Source organism: Amblyraja radiata, chromosome 9 (genome assembly GCF_010909765.2).
Source record: "Amblyraja radiata isolate CabotCenter1 chromosome 9, sAmbRad1.1.pri, whole genome shotgun sequence".
Taxonomy (NCBI): Eukaryota; Metazoa; Chordata; class Chondrichthyes; order Rajiformes; family Rajidae; genus Amblyraja; species Amblyraja radiata.
Window position 1 is genome coordinate 21,529,469 of NC_045964.1, and position 24,896 is coordinate 21,554,364.

General features: G+C 44.4%; 1 protein-coding gene across 5 annotated transcripts in view; it reads right to left on the reverse strand.

Moving 5' to 3' along the window:
- The window catches only part of smoc1 (SPARC related modular calcium binding 1), a 199,255-nt gene that overhangs the window by 29,539 nt on the left and 144,820 nt on the right, over positions 1-24,896 (reverse strand). For 4 of the 5 annotated variants that reach the window (XM_033026838.1, XM_033026837.1, XM_033026840.1 and 1 more), the window contains exons 10-11: positions 24,778-24,883; positions 4,209-4,453 (exon numbers count right to left, since the gene is read on the reverse strand). In XM_033026838.1, the coding sequence (XP_032882729.1) occupies positions 4,209-4,453; positions 24,778-24,883 (351 nt within the window). Of the gene's footprint in view, positions 1-4,200; positions 4,454-24,777; positions 24,884-24,896 lie in introns of those variants that run through there. The other variant, XM_033026841.1, reaches the window with a different exon arrangement.

Here is a 24,896-nt window from a genome sequence, read left to right on the forward strand (position 1 = left end):
GCACTTGCCTCATGATCGCCACATGGTCGCTGGTGGTCTCTGGTGAGTCCCCTTTATGGTCGCGAGAAGTTCCCGCATTCTGGGAACTAGTCGCCGCCTCAGTATGGTCGCAGCAAATTTTTCAACATGTTGAAAATTTTTCTCCGACCAAACGTTGGTCGCCATTAAGAAAATCGATAATCTTGTAGTCATAGGTGCAATTGTAGTGGGGTCGCCATGTAGTTATGGGTAGTCAAGGTAGTCGTAGGTATAGTTAATTGCCTTCGCTGACATTTTCACTGGCTAAGCTAAGCATGAGTTTTCAGAACCAAGGATAACCGACCAGTAATGTTAAATACCCACCAAACTTCACAACTGTGTATCTCTGGCTTATTAAAAGTTGTCTGGCTTCTTAAAATGTCTCCACTCCTCCTTCTCCCCCCCCCCCCCCCCCTTCTCTCCCCTTCTCCCCTCCCCCTCCTTTAAAGGTTTTACCGTACACTGTGCTAGCCATCTTTAATGTTCCTGTTCATCGCGGTGTGTGTCTGTATCACGTTGGCTTTGCAGCACGTGAATTTCAGACAGCACTCCCCCGCTTTCCCTGGACCCCGCTTTTGCGATGTGTGTGTGTGTATGTGTGTGCGTTCCACTCTGACAGTCGCCGTTCCAGTTCCCGGTTTTTCAGGCGAGTGCCGCGAGCTTGACAGTCGCCGACAGTCGGTTGAAAAATCGCCAAAGTGGGACAGGCCCTTAACACAATATAGAATTTAATCTGGAGATATCTGGGGAATACATTTGAGGGAGGCAACAAGGCAAAAGAATAGACATAGAGTGTTCTGCTGCAGCTTAGTTTGAACATGGAGGGAAAGTGGACTGAACATCCCTTGCTCTGTTGGCTGAGGTGCAGTGTACCAGGGAGACTGTGCTGGAACTGTAAAGCACTATTTACACCACAGACACTGTGTATAGCTCCCACCTGCACACTGCAAAGGGTGTGTGATTGGATTAAGAGAGGACACTGACCCAAGGAGATTCAGACTGCAGCATTTTAACCTCAAGGAAAATCTTTGCTAGGTTGGTGTATTTTTCTTCAGAACAGAAGTGTACTATTTTAATGCAAGGAATTGACAGGTAATTTGTCCACAACAAAGGGGAGAAACAGTTAAGTAAAGACATATGAAGACACCCAGGCCTCTCATGATGGCTAGGTAGGACCTCCCTATCCCAACAGTGGGGTCAATAACCATGAGGTGTGGATTTGAAGTAATCCTGTAGAGGATTAGAGGAGAATTGAAGAAGAATGAAGAGAATTGAAGAAGAATGATGGTGGGACCAGGATTCCACTACATGAGGGGCAGAAACACAAGCACAGACGAAGAAGTCCACTGTTTTCCAAGACTGTGATGCCCTTCCCCCCTGTCAACCATCTTATTCCATCCATTATAGGTGTCATGTCAAACTTTGAAAATGCTTTGAGCTGCAGTTTAAATGCTGTAATTTACAAAGTTATGGAACAAATGCTGGGAGATGAAATCAGATTGCAGAATGCCATCAGTCAGTCTCGACATGATGGGCCAAACAGCCCATCAGTATGCTAGAGTTTTCTATTAGTTTAGTTCAGCTAAATTTATTGTTATGTATACTGAGGACACAGTGAAAAGCTTTTGTTGCGTGCTAACCAGTCAGTGGAAAGACAATACATGATTACAATCGAGCCGTCCACAGTGTACAGATACATGGGTAAGGGAATAACATTTAGTGCAAGATAAAATCCAGTAAAGTCTGATGAAAGATAGTCAGAGACAGTTCAATCCTGACTATGGGTGCTGTCTGTATGGAGTTTATACGTTTTTGCCTTGACGGGGGGTTTTCTCTGGAATCTACAATTTCCTCCCACACTCCAAAGACGTACAGGTTTGTAGGTTAATTGGCTTGATATAATTGTAAATTGTTCCCAGTGTGTGTAGGATTGCTGGTCGGCACGGACTCGGTGGGCTGAAAGGCCTGTTTCCGCGCTGTATCTCTAAAGTAAACGAGAAAAGCCACTAGACTTGGCTGCAGCAGGTGATGACAATACCATTGAATATCAAACCTACTTCACTCCCCTCTCCAATTTACTTTCCATGACAGTACCAGCAGGGGTGTCCACCACATACAACTTGCAGACACAAAATTCCAGCTCGGCACCAAGCAGGTTTATAAATTGATGAAGCATCTGCCAATGTTGGACAGATTAAAAATGTATGGTTTGTGAGGAGCCACTTCTCTTCTCGAACCACTGATTATAGCATAAGAAAATACCAGGATTTTGACAAGAACCAGAATGGAACTGTGATGTGGTTTCAAGTCTATGTGCTTTCATGTAATTAATTGATACTGCCATGTTCTCTGCATTATCATATTTCTCATTTAAGGGCCTGTCCCACTTAGGTGATTTTTTAGGCAACTGCCGGTGACTGTCATAGTCGTAGCAGGTCGCCGGAAAACCTGCGACTGGGCCCCCCCTATGACAATGTCTACGACAATGTCCACAACAAGCTCCAACAACCTACCACCTAGTTGACTGCAAGCTACCATCAACCGGAGACCCATTTGGACGTCCACCTATGGCCATACTTACAACACCCTACGACCACACAGGCGACATCCTATGACAACCGAAGTCAACCTACGTCCACCCGCGACAAGCTACGACCCTGTCGGCGACAACTGAAGACAATTCAGTCGCCGGTACCTGTCGCCGGTTAACGTAGGTTGACATGGGTAGTCGCAAATGGCATTCACTGAAGTCAGCACCAGCGACAACCTGTCACCTGGTGACAACCTATGACAGTACCTACATCAGGAGAAGTCAAGCTACCCTCATTGGCGTCAACCCACTGTCGCCGAAACATTTTGAACATGTTGGAAATCCAGCGGCAACCAGAAAGACGCTATGACTCTTTGGGCGACTGAGGAGACTACTTACGACCATAAAGGCGACACCCCGGTGACCATGTGGTGACAGCCTAGTCGCCTGTAGTCGCCAAAAAAATCACCTAAGTCGGACAGGCCCTTTAGAGTAGAGTTGCTGCCTTCCAGCGTCAGAGACCCGGATTCTGACTACGGGTGCTGTCTGTACAGACTTTGTACATCCCACCTGTGGCCATGTGGGTTTTCTCCAGGTGTTCCGGTTTCCACCCACACGCTAAAGACATACTAGTTCTGTAGGTGAATTGGCTTCGGTAAGTTGTAAACAGATTTGTCCCTGGTGTGTTGGATAATGTCGGTGTAGGGGTTGATCGCTGGTCAGTGTGACTCGGTGGGGCGAAGGGCCTGATTCCTCGCTGTATCTCTAAAGTTTTATGACACAGAAACCCATTGGGTCTAGTAGGACTCCCTGTTACCCTTCAAGATATTCTCTGTCCCATGCCCCTGAATTCTACCCGAGTTCTTCTACTCCCGACCTCCACTATCAGTAATGTACAACGGTGAATTGAACTAAATTAAAGAAATATTGAACAAAATCACCTCACTGTTCTTAATTGCATAAATGGGAGGATCATGCTGAAAATGTTTGCTTTTGACATTCTGGCTCGTATTTTCCCTTTAGTTTTGTTTAGAGATACAGCGTGGAAACAGGTTCTTTGGTTCACCGAGTCCACGACGACCAATAATTACCCGTTCATGAGTTCTATGTTATCCATGTTTTGCATCCTACACACTAGGGACAATTTACAGAAGCCAATTAACCTACAAATCTGCACGTCGTTGGAATGTGGGAGGAAACTCAAGCTCCTGGAAAAAAACCCATGTGATCACAGGGAGAATGTGCAAGCTTGATACAGAAGAGCGCCTGTAGTCAGGATCGAACCCGGGTCAACGGCTCGAAGGTAGAAACTCTACCACTGCGCCCATGTGTCGCCTCATCAATAATAAGTGTTGTTGTTTTGTTCCACCAAATTTCAAATGAACAACTAAATTTAAAACTCACAGCTACCAAGGGGGATATGAACTCAAGTCTGATTGCTAGTTTGAATAGGTACCTAACCCAATGTGCCATCACTATACATACATGACATGAACTACATCTTGATCCACAACCAAAAGGAAAATTGAAGAGATGTCGTTAGTTGGAATGCATTTTGACTGAATTGCTAATGACAGTGCACAAGATGAAGGTTTTGGCACTGTTACTGCATTGGCTTGCTGTACAATAAATGATCACTTCAATTAGAATGGTTACCTACCTCCTTCCTTCACTCCTAAGCATCCTTTCAACTCGTGCAGTGAAATGGTTTTGTCCTCGTTCAAATCACAGTAATCAGTGAATTTCCGTCCGCATTTCTTTGGCTTGGCTTTCTTCCTCAAGAAGCGCTTGAATGGTTTCATTTCCTTCTTGTGGATGTTGTTGCTGCTGTTCTTGTCCAGCTGGCCAAAGTACCAGTGCACCACTCGCTCCTCCAGAGTGTGGCTTGGGTCGGGCTCTGGAAACCTGCATCGAAAAATCAGAATTAAAGCTGCCTGGAGTAGGTTATTTTCCAGCAGGCATATATGATGATTTGTTTAAAAACTTGGTAGTTATTAATGACTTTTAGAACAGTATAGCATGGGAATGGGTCCTACGGCCCACAATGTTTGTGCCAGACATGCTGCCACATTAAACTGATCTCATGATCCATATCGCTCTATTCCATACGCTTCCATGTACCTATCTAAAAGCCTCTTAAACAGCACTATCATATCTGCCACCACCACCACCCCTGGCTACGGGTTCCAGACCCTCACTATGTGAAAAAACTTATCTCGTACATCTCCATTAAACTTTCCCACACACGTTATAGCTCTAGTGTCGGACATTTCCAGTGTGGGGGAAAAAGGTTCTGATTGTCTACCGTGTCCACTTTAAGCCCATTCAGAACCTTTCTGGGTTGAGAGCATCCCTCATGCAGTAGGAATCACATTACACAGTGAATTCAAGAGCACCTGGTATCCCAAAGCATGTCACTGCCAATGAATTACGTTTGAACTATCTCCTCTGGCAGCTTGTCCCACACACAGGTGCTGTCTGTACGGAGATTGTACGTTCTCGCTGTGAGCAGGTGGGTTTTCTCCGGGTGCTCTGGTTTCCTCCCACATCCCAAAGACATACAGGTTTGTAGGACCAAGCGTAGGCTTGGCATTCGTTTCGCCGAACACCTCCGCTCGGTCCACATTAACCAACCTGACCTCCCGGTGGCTCAGCACTTCAACTCCCCCTCCCATTCCATATCCGACCTCTCTGTCCTGGGTCTCCTCCATGACCAGACGACCGGAAATTGGAGGAACAGCACCTCATATTCTGCTTGGGGAGTCTGCATCCTGGTGGCATGAACATTGAATTCTCCCAATTTTGTTAGCCCTTGCTGTCTCCTCCCCCTCCTATCTCTCCCTCAGCCCTTGGGCTCCTCCTCCTCCTTTTTCCTTTCTTCTCCCCGCCCCCCCCACCCCCCCATCAGTCTGAAGAAGGGTTTTGGCCCGAAACGTTGCCTATTTCCTTCGCTCCATAGATGCTGCTGCACCCGCTGAGTTTCTCCAGCATTTTTGTGAACCTCAGGTTAATTGGCTTCTGTAAATTGTCCTTAGTGCGTAGGATAGAACTAATATACGAGGATCATTGCTCACGGACTTGGTGGGCTGAAGGGCCTGTTTCCGCGCTACATCTCCGAAACTAAAACTAAACTAAAACTGCTGTCCCACAATCGCCTGCATTGGTCCTCAACCTTCAGTGAGTTTGTCCATATCCTGAAGTGAAATGTCACATCAGGGTTGGTGTGCACTGAAAATCATTTCATATCTATACAAGAGCAGGAAAATATATACACCCTTAAAAATCTTTGCTTATATCATCCTGTGACTCAGTTGTTATTGTCAACTGCCATCCAGCATGCCAACCCTGCCAGCAAGAGATACCATTAAAAATGGAACAAAATAAACAGTGGCCAGTAATTGCTCAGTTTGTGTATATTATCAAGTGTAGCAGTCTCCTGTATGTTTGTGGGCATGCTTTTGAAGGTCATCTCAACATCAGGAGATAGAATTTTGTTTCTACATTAAAATGCTTGTCATCAAATGTGTGCATCCAATGCACTATTTCTGCATCAAAAACCAACGTGGAAAAAATAGGCATCGCAGCGGCGCAACTGGTAGAGCTGCTGCCTCACCGCACCAGAGACCCAAGTTCCATCCTGACCTCGGGTTGTGTATGTGCGGAGTTTGCACATTCTCACCGTGACCATGTGGGTTTCCTCTGGGTGCTGCAGTTTCCTCCCTCATCCAGAAGATTTGCAGGGTTATCAGTTAAATGGCCTCTGTAAAAGACCAACCCTGGCAGCATGTTCCAGGCACTCAGCACTCTCTGTTCCAAGACAACTTGCCCCACACATCTTCGTTAAACTTTGCACCTCTCACCTTAAAAATCACCGGTAAATGAATTCTAATTTTTAATCTTTAAAGACCACCTCGAACCACAATGAAAAATAAATAAATCACAGCAGATACAAATCATTTTAAAATGTCACTCGTGTCTGCATGCCATACACAAAGCAGGAGCAGACCGTAAATAAGTTCAGAAAATTATGGAAAGATTGAGCAGGTTAGGCAGCATCTGCGTGGAGACAAACAGAGTTAATGATGCAGATTTTAAATCCTGAGGACTTCATCGGAAAGTCTTCAATCTGAAACGTCTCTCTTCCCACATGTGGCCTGATCTGCTGAGGATTTCCGGCATTTTCTGTTTTTAATTTAGGTAAGGCAGCATCTGTGGCAAGGGAAATAGTAATCAGAACTGGAAAAGCGACAAACCAAGCAAGTTTTGAGTTGCTTGGGGGGAAGGAATGAGGGATGGAGAGAACAAGATAACATTGCATGTCCCATTGCTGAGGTGATCTGAGAGGCATGTCGACCCAAAGATGTTTAAATAACCTGAGAGCATGTTGGAGTACGTTGTACTTCATTTGAGGAGTTTAAAAGAGATGTGCAGGGCAAATTTACTTCCCCCGCAATAAGAGTGGTGGGTGCCTGGAACACGCTGCCAGGGGTGGTGGTGGAGGCAGATTTGATAGTTGCATTTAAAAGTCCTTTGGATAGGCACGTGGACATACAGGAAACGGAGGGACATGGATCAAGCCAGGCACAAGAGATTGGTTTATCTTGGCATCATGTTCAGCATGGACATTGTGGACCAAAGAGTCTGTTCTTGTGCTGTACTCGAATGTTGCATACTTTGACCACATTTTCATTAAGAATTTAACAATGTTCCACCTCATTAGTAAAAATGCATAATCCAAGGCGTAGCTATGGGCACGCGCATGGGCCTCTTTGTAGGGTACGTCGAACAATCCTTGTTCGAGGCGAACCGTGGCCCTATCCCCGAACTCTACCTCCGCCACATCGACGACTGCATTGGTGCTACCTCCTGCACCCATGCAAAACTCACTGACTTCATCCATTTCACCACTAACTTCCATCCAGCACTCAAATTTACCTGGACCATTTCCGACATCTCCCTACCGTTTCTGGACTTCACTATCTCCATCGCAGGTAACAGACTACATGACCGACATCAACTATAAACCCACTGACTCCCATGGCTATCTGAACTACACTTCTTCCCACCCTGCTTGGAAGTCCTTGCTTTCTCCCTCTTTCCCCTCCCCTTCACAGCTCTCCCACAGCCCACTGTCTCTGCGTCTTGATTTCTTCTTCCCACCCCCACATCGGTCTGAAGAAGGGTCTCGACCCGAAACATCACCTATTCCTTCGCTCCATAGATGCTGCCTCACCCGCTGAGTTTCTGCAGCATTTTTGTCTACCTTCTACATGATGGGATGTGAATTGATTTTGTGGCCTGAGAAAAATCTAACATTTTGTTCATGTAGCAGAGACCAATTTCAGATTTTCTTTTAAAAACAGAAACTGGCAGGATTTATGAGTAATTAATTGCTGTTTGCATATAGCATCACATCAAGGTTTCATGTTTGTTCTTCAGGTTTTCTAGGTTGACGGGTGTTGGATATTTACCGAAAAGGAAAGGAAATGAGCAATGAATATACCCTAAAAACTAGTATCTTGCCAGATAAAGCATGGCTGCATGTACTAACGGAATGTGGACTACATAAAAAAGTAACAGCTGCCAATATTTTACACTTCTTGATGCCTGGAAATGCTTAAAATGTACATTTTTTGGTGGAAAATGGGATGGTATAGCTTCTGCTTAAATATACTTTTGATTCACTGAACTAAGGATGCAAAACATGCCTTCAGTAATTGTATAAATTGCAAATATTCTCCTCAGCTTTATCTGGCAGGTTTTCTAATAGAAGTGGTCGGGGGGGGGAATTGGAATATACATGGAATTCTGTGGGGAATTTGAGGTTTTTGCTGAAGTTTCTACGAGGAAACAGAATATTTTCCAAGCAAAGCAAATAGCAGTCAGAGGGCAAAGGTGCCTCGCAAATCTATCTCAACCACAACCTTAGGAGGACACCGGCCTCCCAGGGAAACCATCCCTTAGATGTCACAGAGCAAAACCACCAAATGAATTATAGATTAAAAATAAGGAATAAAATTGAAATAATAGCATAAAATGCCCTTTGTTGAAGAACGCCAAGGTAAATGAACATTCTGGGCGGTAATATTTAGATAGCGCACAATCTTGATGAATATTAGTCGACCGTTTATTAGTGTCAATTCCTCTGATTAATTTGTGCACTTTCTGTTTATACCTCAGTTGTGAAGGATGGACCCAGGTTTAAGGTAACGCCAGGACAATTCCAGGTAGGGAACTTGCATAACTGATGGGAAATAAAACGTTTGTCCCATCAATCATGAGGAGATTGTTTTACACCCTAATAAATGTAAGGGAAGGGATGGGAAGGCTCCTTACATTAACCCATATCAGCACCTTGGGCATCCTAAGAGGTGGAAAGGGTGCAGAGAATATTCACGAAATGTTGCCAGGAATCAAGGGCCTGGGCTCTAGGGTGAGGTTGAGCAGGCTAGGATTCTACCCCTTGGAGTGCAGGAGGATGAGGGGTGATCTTATAGAGGCGTACAAAATCATGAGAGGAATAGATCAGGTAAACGCATAGAGTCTCTTGCCCAGAGTAGGGGAATCGAGAACCATAGGACATGGGTTTAAGGTGAGGGGGAGGGGGGAAAGGAGGGACAGATTTAATAAGAATCTGTGGGGTAACTTTTTCACACTAAGGGTGGTGGGTGAACAAGCTGCCAGAGGAGGTAGTTGAGGCAGGTACTATTGCAATGTTTAGGAAACATTGAGCTATGTACATGGATAGGGCAGGTTTAGAGGGATACGGGCCAAACGAAGGCAGGTAGGACTAGAGTAGATGGGGCATGTTGGCTGGTGTGGGCAAGTTGGGCCAAAGGGCCTGTTTCCACTCTGTAAGGTTCTATGACTCAAAGAGCATGAAAGGAGGAATAGCTAACCATGAAGAAGGTTGGTTTGAAAGCAATCAATGATATGGACCAAAGGTCTGATTTTGACATTTTTAGCAAGGAACAAGAGGCTGGAAAACATGACCCTTGCCCTGTGGCTTTCCGGCAATTAATTTTAGGTGGTTGGAAAATCGAAGCTAATGGGTCGATGATCCCTCAATCAGTGCTCTGTGGGAGTTCAGCTCTTCAGAATTGACAGGAGGCTATTTGTCAGATCCAGTTTAGTTTGGCAACACGCAGACTCATGAGTTGTTGGCTCTTCCAAACTTCAGGCATGCAACAGCCAAAGTCAATTCTTTCAGTGCGGCATCACTGTTTAAGATTTGAATTTTTGTCTCTGCTTTTATCCTGCTGTCTGGTACATAGACTGCCTTTTACGGAATAATTTTACATACACTGCACAGTTTATACTGCAATGGATCGTTACATTGTTAATAAACAATTAATGGTTATCTCCCCAAACTTATTTTCCCTTTCCAATGTAATTACTCCAAATGGGAAATGATTCTGGTGCCTTGCATTCTGGTGCGTCACTGGTATGTTCTATATAAACATTCCTTTAGGTTTTTTTCAAATACAAAATTTGGGCCCATGTTTAAATATTTTTCTTTTCTCCTCATAATCTCCCACATCAGGCACCAGCCTCTGTGCTGTTATCAGAATATCCCCTAGTGCCTTGCCCGATGATTACCTGCTCTCCCATTGGGATTCACGCCAGGTCTGTTTTGCATCTCCCACTCCACTGTACAACCGAGACAGATCTGCAAATCATCAAACCCCGTCCACAGGGACAACCTTGTGCGATAGTGCAGTACTGGGTATGAGGGAGTCAATAGCACTTTGCATCTCACATTATTTTGATTTCCATCAATTTCAATGCGATCGAACAAGTCCGTGTCTGAAGAAAGGTCCTGACCCGAAACGTCACCAATCCTTTTTCTCCAGAGATGCCGCCTGGCCCGCTGCGTTACTCCAGCACTTAGTGTCGATCTCTGTGTCCATTTCTACTTTGATCTTGGCTGTTAGTTGATCTTCTTTGAGGGGGGTGGAGGGGGGAGGGGGGGAGGAGTGGAGAGTTGATTTGAATTCTGCAATTCCAATCTTTGAAAATGACACTGTGCTGGAAATTTGTCTTTAATTCCAGGGCTTTGCTCAACAATTGGGGATTGCCGAGCAAAGCACAGTTTGGCAGCTTTGGCGTTCTCTTTCAAGGCCTGAGAGGGAATTACACCTCTGACACGTCAAAATTCGGGCCACATTATTAAAGTGTGCATTTCAAGACCACAGGTGTTTAAGATCATGAAATCATAAGGTTTAGAGGGATATGGGCCAAACGCAGGCAGGTGGGACTAGTGTAGATGGTTGGTGTGGGCAAGTTGGGCCGAGGAGCCTCTTTCCACGCTGTATGACTCTATGACTCAATGAGCATAAAAGGAGGAATACTGCATAAGCATTGTATTCCACAGTGCCACTATCCCAATCCAGACCCTCAACCTTTTGGTGAATCTCCTCTATGCTTTCTTCAGCCCAATTACATCCTTCCTAAAGTGTGGTGACCAAAATTACACACAATACTCCAAGTACATTCTAACCAGTGGTTAGTAAAGTTGCAACCTAACCTCTGAACTTTTAAATTCTATCTATGCCTTGATCTGTGAAGGCAAGCATGCCATATGCCTTCTTCACCACCCCATCTGCCAGAGTTGCTACTTTCAGACAACTATGGACTTGAACACCAAGGTCCTTCTGTTTATCAACATTCCATAGCGCTTGGTATTTACTGTATATGTCCTGCCTCTATTACACATATCAAAATGCATCGCCTCACACTTGCCAGCATTAAATTCCATTTCCCAACACTCCACCTAATTTTTCATCTGATCTATATTCCGTTGACGCCTTAGATTTTCCTTTGTCACTATTCAAAACACCACAGATTTTCTTGCCATCTGTAAACTTACTAATCATACACCCTACATTCACATCAAATTTATTGAACTGTAGCACAAACCACAGGGGTCCCAGTTCACCAGACATTGAAACAGAAAAGCATCTTCCCACCACAATGTCTGCCTCCCATCACCAAGCCAATTTTAGCTCCAATTATCCAGCTCGCCTTGTATAACATAGAAACATAGAAACATAGAAATTAGGTGCAGGAGTAGGCCATTCGGCTCTTCGAGCCTGCACCGCCATTCAATATGATCATGGCTGATCATCCAACTCAGTATCCCGTACCTGCCTTCTCTCCATACCCTCTGATCCCCTTAGCCACAAGGGCCACATCTAACTCCCTCTTAAATATAGCCAATGAACTGGCCTCGACTACCCTCTGTGGCAGGGAGTTCCAGAGATTCACCACTCTCTGTGTGAAAAAAGTTCTTCTCATCTCGGTTTTAAAATGTGCCTTGACCTTCTGGACTAGCATCCCATGTGGGATCTTCACAAATGCCAGCAGTGTCCATTCCCCAGTCTACAATGTCTACTCCCCAGCCTTCACCAATCTTCTTAGTAACCTTCTCGAAAAACACAATCAAATTAGTGGAGGTAGACACAAAATGCTGGAGTAACTCAGCGGGTCAGGCAGCATCTCTGGGGAGAAGGAATGGGTGATGTTTCAGGTCGAGACCCTTCCTCAGACTGAACTAATGAGTTCAACTTCAGCGGGTGCAGCAGCATCTATGGAGCGAAGGAAATCGGCAACGTTTCGGGCCGAAACCCTTCTTCAGACTGAGTTTCTCCAGCACTTTTGTCTACCTACGATTTTCCAGCATCTGCAGTTCCTTCTTAAACACATAATAAGTTCAAATTAGTTAGGCAGGATCTCCCACTCATAAAATTATATGCTGACTTTTCCCGAGCCACTCCTGCCTTTCCAAACTTACCCAAAACCCATTTTCTCCCATAATTTCCCAACCGCTGACACAAGACTCACCAGCCTGAGGATAAGTATCCCCCCCCCCTCCCACCCCAGAGCCAAAGATCTGGCCTTCATCCTCGCTGGTCTGCTTCACACTTCACTAGACAGGCTGCAAAGTTGCCCCTCATAAGGTCTTGTCATAAGTGACAGGAGCAGAATTAGGCCATTCAACCCATAATGTCTACTCCGCCATTCAATCATGGCTGACCTATCTCTCCCTCCTAAACCTCCATCAACCCAAGCCGGCCCAAGAAAGCTCTCCCAAGAAACCCGCCAAGTTCTGCCCTTGTACTAACCACGGGGATGTTGGCCCGATGCAGTGAAACTGAACTCACAACTCTGTGAGGAGGAAATTCTACCCCACCATCATTTCACAGTGCAGTGGACTGAAGCAGGAAACACTTCAGTCATTGCCTTTGTTCCTCTGTGAAGACTCATAAATACTTTTTTTTGAGCAGGGAATTTTAAAATCCAATGCAGCACACTTCAGACAAGTCGCACTCCATAACTCTCACATTCATCCACCGTCTTCCAGCTCAGCCACAGAAACATTCTGGGCTGGTGACCTTCCAGAAATGACACATTTTACACTCACTGCCAACGAATCTGCTTCCATTCTTGAAACTGCTGATGGCTTTGCACTGGCAGGAGGACATGTGCAAAACATTATTTAACGTGAGTCACCTCGAAACAATGATACTGTGGTCTCCCCATTCTGAGCAGCGGTTTCTAAATGTGATATTCCACCAGAGGGCACTGAATGTAAAACTAATTTAGTTCAGTTTAGTTTAATTTAGTTTAGTTTACTGTCACGTGTACCGAGGTGCAATGAAAAGCTTTTTTGTCAGCTGAAAGGCTATACATGTTTACAATCAATACATCCAGAGTGTACAGATACAGCATTGGGGGAATAACGTTTAGTACAAGATAAAGTCCAATAAAGCCCAATTAAAGATAGTCTGGGGGGTCTCCATTGTGGTAGATGGGAGGCCAGAACCCCTCTCTATTGTCTCTATGACCCCTCTATTGTCTAGTTGGTGACAGGATGGTTCAGTTGCCTGATAACAACTGGGAAGATACTGTTCCTGAATCTGGACACAATCATTTTCACACCGGTTTCTTTTGCCTGATGGGAGAGGGGATAAGAGGGAGCCTTTACCAACTTACTAACAAAATTAGAGGGTGTTGAGAAAATAAAAGGCTGTTTGACCTAATGCTTAGCTCCACTGTTTATCACCTTGATGGAGACCTCGACTGAATAACTCAGTGTATTGCCCAGAAACAAGTCCAATTATCTCAGTCTTGAAAAACTGATAGGTTTAAAAAACTCGGCCATTGCCACACCATCTACAAGGCTTCATGAGAGGGTGGCAATTTTTTACTGCCCACTATTTGATAAATTGTTTCCTGAATACACTGGCTCGGAATTAACAAACCATGCCTGCTTGTTCCCACATCCCTTTTCCTGCTTATCTTTTCAACATTTTAAACATTTTTGAACAGGTCATCTCTACATTCAAGCCAACTTTCTCCTTCCCCTTCCTCTGGCGTCATTCAACCTCTTCGATCCCAATCTAACACTGTTTGTCTTCTCATCTCTGGTCTTGCTCCATCCATCGGCCTATCAAAAGCTCCCCCCGTCACCTATATCCACCTATCACTCACCAGGCTTTGTGCTTTTGTGCTGCCCTGACATCTCTTCCAACTTTCTCCCCACCCCTCCTCCCCCTTCCTCCCCTTCCTCCTTTCCTCTCCTTCCTCCTCTTCCCCCCCCCCCCCCCCCTCCCCCCCAATCAAAAATTACATGGCACGGTGGTGCTGTGGTAGAGTTGCTGTCTTACAGTGCGAGAGACACAGGTTGAATCCTGACTACGGGTGCTGTCTGTATGGAGTTTGGACGTTCCCAGTGACCATGGGTTTTCTCCAGGTGCTCCGGTTTCCTCCCACACTCCAAAGACGTACAGGTTTGCAGGTTTATTGGCTTTGGTAAACATTGTAAATAGTGTGTAAGATAGTACTAGTGTATGGGTCGGGGGGAATTGGTGGGCTGAAGGGCCTGTTTCCGCACTGTATCTCTAAAGTTTAAAGTCATTTAAATGTGGGCGCAGATTCTGTGGGGGAGACTTTGTATTTTTTAATTTTTATTTTAAATGTTTATCAATTTCTAGAAGCATTTAAATTATTTTAAAGTAATTTTAATATGGTAATTATTTTGATGTTCTTTAATACTGACTTTAGAGATGCAGTGTGGAAACAGGCCCTTCGGCCCACCGTGTCCATGTCGTCCTGCCAGCACTAGTATACTATCCTAAACATCAAGGACAATTTACAATTTACAGAAGCCAATTAATCTACAAACCTGTACACCTTTGAAGTGTGGGAGGAAACCGGAGCTCCCGGAGAAAACCCATGCAGTTACAGGGAGTACGTACAAACTCCGTACAGACAAGAACCCATGGTCAGGATTGAACCCGGGTCTCTGGCGCTGTAAGGCAGCAACTCTACCGCTGTGCCACTGTACTTGGACAGTTTGCCTGCTATCAATGGCGCTTCATAGTCGTCCCAAAAGCTACCAATGGCAGTGAGCTGTGTCAGGCCACCAGCAGAGGGCAGTGTCCAAGGGTTGCCCACTCCTTTGAGTCCAGTTCCAAAGGGTCAGTTTAGTTGGCCCTACCTATCCAGAATCCTATTATTGTAGGTGGACACAGGTTCAACCAGTAGGCCCAGTACAGGTCTGCCCTCTCAGAATCGCGGTAAGCGTTATAGCACGTTCTCACAAACTAAATCCATGGGCAGAACAACTTGATACCATATACAGAAGCTGTACAGCTGAGATCATTGAAAACAGCCAACACCAACCGTGGGGAAAGCCAATGTAGCAATTGAGCCTGAACTGGAAGGATTTTACCTTATTCAGTAGAGAAACGTTTACCCTTTTCTCCCCCCATTCTCGTTACCTGGGATCAGAAGCCGTCCACTGGTTATAATGCAAAAGGCTTTAACATATTTGTAATCTGCTGTCAATTTCACTTCCATTAGAACTAAGCCAAAAATGACGAGGAATGTGTGCCAAGGCTGCTTGTTTCTCTGAATCATACTTTTGTTTTTTTAATAATTCAACAATGTTATCCCATGACTGGCAAGTGTAGCTGAAGTTGATTCGAGCCAGGAATAGCAATTCCAAAATAAATACAGAAACAGTAATAGTTTTTTGTCTGATATACAAAACCTCCTCAATATTTTGGCCACAGGCAAGCCATTTGTGAAGTTCAGGAAATTGCTATTAATCCCGAGTCTCTCTCATTTGTGCATCATTCTAATGTACAGCTGCTAACACGGATTTCAGCACAACACCGTGAGCAGGTTATGTGTTGCTTAAACACTGCTCTTGGTAAAGAGGGCGGCACAGTGGCGAAGCGGTAAAGTTGCTGCTTACAGTGCTGGAGACCCGGGTACAACCCTGACTATGAGTGCTGTTTGTACAGAACGTTCTGTGCCAAATGGGTTTTCTCTAGCTGCTCTGCTTTCCTTCCACACTCCAAAAACGCTCAGGTTTGTAGGTTAATAGGCTTCGGTAAAAATTGTAAATTGTCTATTGCAAGATAAATTCCAGTAAGTCCGATTAAAGATAGATCAAAGATCTCCATGGAGGTGGATGGGTCAAGACCGCTCTCTAGTTGGTGAGAGGATGGTTCTGTTGTCTGATAACAGCTGGGAAGAAACTGTCCCTGAAGCTGGAGGTGTGCGTTTTCAAACTTCTGTACCTCTTGCCTGATGGGAGAGAGGAGAAGAGGGAGTGACCGGGGTGAGACTGGTCCTTGAATATGCTGGTGGCCTGGCCAAGGCAGGGTGAAGTGTAGATGGAGCCAATGGAAGGGAGGTTGGTTTGTGTGATGGTCTGGGTTACGTCCACAACTCTTTGCAATTTCTTGCGGTCTTGGATGGAGCTGTTCCCAAGCCATGCTGTGATGCATCGTTATAAGCACTATATATATATGGCGCATCTGTAGATGCAAAGAGCCAGTGGTTGTTGACAGAAGTGGCATCAGGTACAGGTAGTAAGTGTCCATTATAAGGACAACAGGGAAGTTTCAGCCAGCATCAGTGATTGCAATACCAGCGTCAGTTACAGTGAGACTGTAGACTGCTACAGAAGACCCTGAATTTAACAATGCACAAGAACTATTTTATGCCCAACTCGTAATTCCTTACCAGTCAAAAGCCTTTTCAAAAATAATATAATAGCCCCATCTGAGTAACATTAAGGTAATACCTCTCTCAGAGATTAGAGAAAAAAGGCTTGACATCTGATTCAATCTTGACTCTGTTACATAATTGCTATATTTAATGTAAACTGAAGATTTAACTTTATATATTTAAATATATAATTGCATCATTTTCATCAATCTTTCTCCTCCCACCATTAATCCTTCACAAAGTCTCTATGCAGACATGTTTCCTTCCTTCACTTCTTCCAGAGCTATGCAACTTCAAAATATTGTTTTAAGGTTTAGCACAATAGCATAATGGTTAGGTTGTGGGCAAACAGCTACAGTCCTAGAGTATTAAATCAAAGATTTGCACTCAAAGTGAAAATAAAAAGACATACCTTTAGAAAGGACATGAGGAGGAATTTATTTAGTCTGAGGGTGGTGAATCAGTGGAATTCATTGCCATAGATGGCTTTGGAGGGCAATGGATATTTTTAAGGCGGAGATTGATAGATTTGTGATTAGTAAGGATGTTGGGGGTTATGAGGAAAAGGCAGGAGGATGGGGTTGAGAGGGAAAGATGAATTCCACCGATTCACCATTCTCTGTCTAAATAAATTCCTCCTGAATACATGAAGGTACGTCCTTTTATTTTCAATTTGAGTGCAAATCGGAGCAACTGGAGAAAACCCACGTGGTCTCAGGAAGAAACATAGAAACATAGAAACATAGAAATTAGGTGCAGGAGTAGGCCATTCGGCCCTTCGAGCCTGCACCGCCATTCAATATGATCATGGCTGATCATCCAACTCAGTATCCCGTACCTGCCTTCTCTCCATACCCTCTGATCCCCTTAGCCACAAGGGCCACATCTAACTCCCTCTTAAATATAGCCAATGAACTGGCCTCGACTACCCTCTGTGGCAGAGAGTTCCAGAGATTCACCACTCTCTGTGTGAAAAAAGTTCTTCTCATCTCGGTTTTAAAGGATTTCCCCCTTATCCTTAAGCTGTGACCCCTTGTCCTGGACTTCCCCAACATCGGGAGCAATCTTCCTGCATCTAGCCTGTCCAACCCCTTAAGAATTTTGTAAGTTTCTATAAGATCCCCTCTCAATCTCCTAAATTCTAGAGAGTATAAACCAAGTCTATCCAGCCTTTCTTCATAAGACAGTCCTGACATCCCAGGAATCAGTCTGGTGAACCTTCTCTGCACTCCCTCTATGGCAATAATGTCCTTCCTCAGATTTGGAGACCAAAACTGTACGCAATACTCCAGGTGTGGTCTCACCAAGACCCTGTACACCTGCAGTAGAACCTCCCTGCTCCTATACTCAAATCCTTTTGCTATGAAAGCTAACATACCATTCGCTTTCTTCACTGCCTGCTGCACCTGCATGCCTACTTTCAATGACTGGTGTACCATGACACCCAGGTCTCGCTGCATCTCCCCTTTTCCTAGTCGGCCACCATTAAGATAATAGTCTGCTTTCCTGTTTTTGCCACCAAAATGGATAACCTCACATTTATCCACATTATACTGCATCAGCCAAACATTTGCCCACTCACCCAGCCTATCCAAGTCACCTTGCAGTCTCCTAGCATCCTCCTCACAGCTAACCCTGCCCCCCAGCTTAGTGTCATCCGCAAACTTGGAGATATTGCCTTCAATTCCCTCATCCAGATCATTAATATATATTGTAAATAGCTGGGGTCCCAGCACTGAGCCTTGCGGTACCCCACTAGTCACTGCCTGCCATTGTGAAAAGGACCCGTTTACTCCTACTCTTTGCTTCCTGTTTGCCAGCCAGTTCTCTATCCACATCAATACTGAACCCCCAATGCCGTGTGCTTTAAGAACATACAAACTCCAAGCAGACAGCACCTGTAGTCAGGATTAAACCCTTGTCTCTGGTGCTGTAAGGCAGCAGCATTACCACCGCACCACTGTGCTGCTCAAAAAATGCACAGCTTCGATATTCCTTAAAGCCGCAAGCATTGGATTAATTGCTGTGTTTACTGCAGGCTGCAATGCTCATATAAATACTATAAACTAAGAAAGTGAGATGTTACCTCGAAAATAACAATTTCTCAAGCAGTTGTCTCTTAGCCCACATTTAAATGGCAACACAATCAGTAAACACTGAGCTTCAGGCAACAGACCACAAGACTCTGGTAGCTTACACTGCGCAATTAACCAAGAATGTGCATGTGGGTGGAAATGATGCAGCATGATGCCATGCGTCAGACTCTGTTTGGTTTGCTGAGGGCAGGTTCACTGAAGGTTCGCTGCTGGGCTCCGAGAAAATACTCCAAATTTACACGATTTTACTCTTTAGGAAAGAATAGGCTTAGGAGTGACCTGACTAATGCCCAAGTTGACATTTGATTCTAATTGGAGGTTGGGGAGGGCAAGGTTTAGGTTTAGGCTTATTGTTGCCACAAAGTAGCGAGGTACAGTGAAAAGCTTGGTTTTGCATACCATCCAAATAGTTTAGATGATACCATACATAAATACAATCAAGTCAGACTCAGGTAAATACGTCGTGCAAAGGGGAAAGGTCTCATCTTATTTGAGGTAGTTTTTGTGAACTCTTCTTCATAGGACGACAGATCTTGGGAATGGGCTAGAGTTCCAGCAAGAATTAGGCCCGTTTCAGACTGGGGTGGAGATCACACCGGAGATAATGTTCAGGCCCATTATCTAGATATTTTCTTCACCACGGTGGTGGGGTGGTGGTGGGGGGGAAGATACATTTTCCTTGTGATTTGGCCTGGGTCTTTAACTGACTTCTTCCCTCTCCTTCACTGTAAAACTGGCGAGTGGGTGAATTGTGTCTACATTGTGTAGGTATGTTGCAAAGCGTACCTGAAGCGTCGCTGAAAATCTGTCCCAGCCCGTGTGCGCGATTTTGGCGCCGTTTAGAGGGGGGCGGGTTTAAAACGCGATTTTCCCTAGGCTGTTCAAATCGAGGATGTTCAGCCTAGTTAATTATTAACGAAAAATCGCAGAAAGATTCCGTCGCTTGAGTTATTATTAGTTTTAAGGGCTTTATCTAATTGTTATAGTAGTTTAAAAATTAACCTCTAAACCCCCGACGGCCGGCAACCAGCCGGATCTCATACAGGGGACAATAGAAGGTAAGCTGTTTATTTTTACATTAAAAAGGGCTTCTTAAGATCCCTTTATACAAAGTGTAATGTTGCGAGTAGCTAATTTTGGGCCCATTATATCCCGCAGTATTTTTCTGGGCATTTGAGGGCACAAATCTACCGCAATGTGAACGTTCTAAACCAGCGCGTTCACAGGATCCCACTAGAAAGCTGATTTAAATGGACTTTAATTTACAGCAATTGAACACTAAATTCCTTCCATTTGGCCTATAAATTAATGTAAATGAGATTTTAAAATCATGTTTTATTGTGAATTATTTGTGAATATTATTTGGACACTTAGGCTATTTAAAAATGTTAATCATTTATTAAGAAATGGATAGATGTTTAGATCTAGTAATTGAAGTTTGAAATTAGCTACAATTGGGTAACTAACTAATTATATGCTTTAATTTCAGGTCATCCAAGTAAGATTATTTTATATTTGTTTCAGAATGGTTCAATCTACGATAACTGAAAATTTCATTCAGTTCTCTTAATTTTTAAGAAGGTTATGGGCTTTTGACTGTCCACGATCACAGCTTTTTTGTTATGTCCATAGAAAATCAATAGGGAACAAGATGCTAATTTCCGAGTATGAAAATGGCCATAACATTTTTAAATACTTGAGATATGAAAGTGAATTAGGTGTCAAATTAAACTTCTTTTTATGCTTTATCTGATGGGATAAATTGCAGACTTGATTTTTTAAATCTCAAAATTTTGTAACATTGCTACATTGTGATATACAAGGTATCACAAGAACAGACGGATAGCCCGAGGGTTTCTCCCCATCCATCAATGTCCAAATGTTTGTAGAACCCTGCCAAATGGAGAAGGGAACTCACAGATTTCAGAAATTACAACAACTGAAATCAAAACAAAAGTAGCTGGAAAATAGCCAATTTGGCTTAATTTTCAGTTACCCAGATTTAGTTTGATATGATGCTGTTTTGAATTATATCAGCCAAATGTTATGGACAACGCGGGCTTAAGAATCGTTTCATTGATTCCCTGCCATGATGCTGCTAAAACGTAATTAGGTAAATGGCAAAGATCAGAACATCTCCAAGTGGGGGCAGGTTCAACAAGGATTTAGTCATAGCAAATCAACACAAGAAATCATCCTTTTCAGCAAGTTAGAACATAGAACGGTTCAGTTCAAGAATAGGCCCTATGGCCCGAAATGTCCGTGCCGAATGTGATGCAAAGATCAACTCTTATCTGCCAGCACATAATCCATATCCCTCCATTCCCTGCACACCTGTATGTTTGTCAAAAAGTCTCTTAATCACCACTATCATATCTGCCTCAACAACTGCCCTCTGTGTGTAAAAATAGACTAGCCCCTCACACCTCTTTTAATCTTTGCCCCTCTTACCTTAAAGCTTTGCCCTCTAGTGTTTGATTTTTCCATCCTGGGGATAAAGGTTCTGACACACTCTGGCCTGGTCTCTGCCTCTCATCATTTTCATTCATCTTTGTATTCAGAGGGAAATCTCAACCTGCGGCACGGTGGTGCAGCGGTAGAGCTGCTGCCTTACAGCGCTAGAGACTCAGGTTCAATCCTGACCATGGGTGGTTGTCTGTACAGAGTTTGTACGTTCTCTCTGTGACCTGTGTAGGTTTTCTCAGGGATCTCTGGTTTCCTCGGCCAAGAAACCATTCATGATTAGATTTGGTTGTAACAAGAATCATTTATTTTCCTTCCTGGAAAAAATAACTCGACTTCCTACATCTGTGAATACGGGGTGAGAAACTAAACCAATAAGTTTCCAAGGCCTACTGTGATAAAGAATTCCATGGGTTCATCACCCCCTAAGGGAGATGGTTTCACTGCCACGGTCCTCAACGTTTTGCCCCATGTTCTGAGACTGAGACAGAGTTGAGACAGACACTACTTAAGTGTTGAGACAAGCCATTATGTCACCTGGGCCTAGATGGTCATGAGCCAAGTGCTGGAAAATGAGATTCATATGTATAAATGCCCACTGGTCAGCATGGAATGGCCTGTATCTGTGCTCCATGCCTCCATAGCTCTTAGGAAGCAGGCCAGTTACAAATTTGTAGGGCTTACACATTTTAACCTAAAGTGATTTTATTAAATCTACTGTAGTATAAGATTCCTGGGATTCGGGTCCTTTGACCCTCGTCTAGTATTCAATATGAACACGGCAGATTCTTTATCTTGATAGCACATTCCTATTCTCTCTCCATACCCTGTAATGCCTTGTGTGTCCAGAAACCTCTCGAGCTGTTTGTCTTCTAATTAAATATATTCAGTTACTTAATTTCCGAGGCTTATTGTGATTGAGATGTCCATGGGTTCACCACCTCCTGAGAGAGATAGTTTCACTTCAACTTAGTCCCCAATGTTTGGCCCCATGTTCTGAGATTGTGAATTCTGACTACAGATGCCACCAGCGAGGGGAAGCATCTACTTTGCATCCACCTTGTCTTGCTCTGTCCGAATTGTGTATTTCCTAATGGAGTCCCCAAACATTCTTCCAATCTTCAATAAATGAGTCGGTTTATTATTGTCCTGGCATCAAGGAACAGTGAAAAGCTTGTTGTGCACGCTATCCACGAGGATCAGACTTACCGTACATAAACACAATCAGATCAAACTCAGGTGCCGTAGATAGAGCAAAAGGGGAAGATACAGAGTGCAGAATATGGTTCTCAACATTGTAGCATGCCAGTTCCAGAGCTAAGTCCAATGTCAGCACAGGAAAGAAGCGAGTCAGACAGTATCCTCGCTTATGGAAGTCTATTCTCTCCTCATATGCCGATCCCACCACCCGAAGAATTGGTCTGGTGAAATGATTCTCTGGTAAATCTGCACACGATAGGCCATGGCCCTATGTAGTTGAAGCAAGAAAGCCTGGCTCCGAGTACTTCAATGGTTCATTTTATTATCATGTGTACCCAGGTACATTGAGATTTGCATGCAGATCAGTGGGATTATTGCCACATACAAGTACAATCCCCAGTTAGCACATAAAGCAATGAAACAGCTCATTGAGTCTATATGCAATAGTCACCAGGTTTTGGTGCCATTTATCAGTCACAACTACAGATGACCATAAAGGCCTGTTGCCTCCATCCAGTCGTCCCACGTACCATCATCCCTCTCTTTGCCCGGCCATCTCCAACCTTATTTAAAACCTCTGACAATGAAGCTCATCATAGAATTAGCCTTCGCCACAGTTGGTACCACCTGCATGTTTGCTTACAGTTTATGTTTAAGAAATAGCTGCAGATGCTGGTAAAATCAAAGGTAGACACAAAATGCTGGAGTAACTCAGCGGGTGAGGCAGCATCTAGATGCTGCCTCACCCACTGAGTTACTCCAGCATTTTGTGTCTGTTTGCTTACAGTGACTGGTAGACTAGAACATCCAGATAACCTTTTACATCAATATGTTTCTATCGTTATTTGACCACTTTTTTTTTTGTTTTGTACCTACCATAGTGGGCAGCAAAACATTTATTCATTTTATAGCACTTCTACCATGTATTTGATGATTCACCAAATCGCCTTGTAGACTTATTGCATCTTCCACACGACTCAGGACCCCACCCAGTTCCATGTCGTTTAGTGAAGTTGCAAATAGGATACTCAGTTCCTTCAGTGAAATCATAGCAACAGCTGATGCCCAAGCATTAATCTCCACAGTGTGAAGTGTAAATGGAGTCAATGGAAGGGAGGTTGGTTTGTGTGACGGTCTGTGCTGCGTCTACAATTTGTCACGACTAGTGGAGGTGTTGCCTTTACCGCGAGACTTGGGGTGGATAGTAGCTGGTCACACCATAGTTCACAGCTCAGGGACCCGAGTGCAATCCTGGCCATGGGGGTTGTTGTTGTGGGATTTCCACATGTCCTAGTGCTTCAGCATATTCCCACATCTCAAAGACATGCTGGTAGATTAATTGGCTGCTGTAAATTACCCCTTTGAGTAGGTAAACACCAAAAGATTCAAAGAGGAGCTGAAGGACACTGGACAGGGATAAGGATGGGGTCAATAATCTGTTGGGAGCCAGCATGGGCACGATGGGCAGGGTGGCCTCCTCCTGCATTGTTATAAGATAAAGAGAGCAGGGGATTTAACCCAGGAGCACTGTCCATTTCTTATCTCTTGCTCAACTTCTATAAAACATCAGATTATTCAATCATTAGTTGTTCACAACTAATGGTGGCACAGTGGCACCACGGTAGAGTTGCTGCCTTACAGCACCAAAGACCCGGCTTCGATCCTGACTACGGGTGCTGTCTGTATGGAGCTTGTACGTCCTCCCTGTGACCATGTGGATTTTCTCCGGGTGCTCTGGTTCCCCCCCACATTCCAAAGACGTGCAGGTTTGTAGATTAATTGGCTTCTGTAGATCGTGTGCGTGTGATAGTGGGTCAGCGTGGACTCGACAGGCCGAAGGGCCCATTTCCACACTGTATCTCTAAACAAAACTAAAGCCTAGCAAATGGATTTAAAGTGCAAACACTATCCTAAAGTACTAATTGGTGAATTAGTAAGGGTGGCACAGTTGCGTCGCGAAAGAGCTGCTGCCTAACAGTGCCAGTGAGCAGAGTTCGATCCTGACTACGGGTGCTGTCTGTACGTTCTCTCCGTGACCGCAAGGGTTTTCTCCCCATTGCTCCGGCTTCCTCACGTACTTCAAAGATGTACAGGTTTGTAGATGAATTGGCTTCAGAAAAATTGTAAATTGTCCCCAGTGTGTAGGATAGTGCTAGTGTACGGGGTGCTCGGTGCTCGCTGGTCGCCGCGGACTCGGTGGGCCGAAGGGCCTGTTCCCACGCTGTATCTCTAAACTAAACTAAAACTTAGCAAATGGATTTAAAGTGCAAACACTATTGTAAATTGCTAATTGGCAAAGAAGTACTTTGGGACATTGAGAAAGGGTTGTCAAAGACACATCCTCCTTTGAGCTGGCTGCTCGAGACGTGACCATCGGCCCAATTGCCTGTTGCACTGGAAGTGGCCGGGGTCACCTCTCCTCAGAGTGACTAATTGGGTACATACCTTCCTCCTGCGGCAGGTGCGGGCGAGTTGATTGCTTGCACCATGTCGGTGGTCAGGGCGTCCAACACGCTGGTTATGAACTCCATCTTCTTTGCTCCCGGGCAACCTGCAGAAGGTGA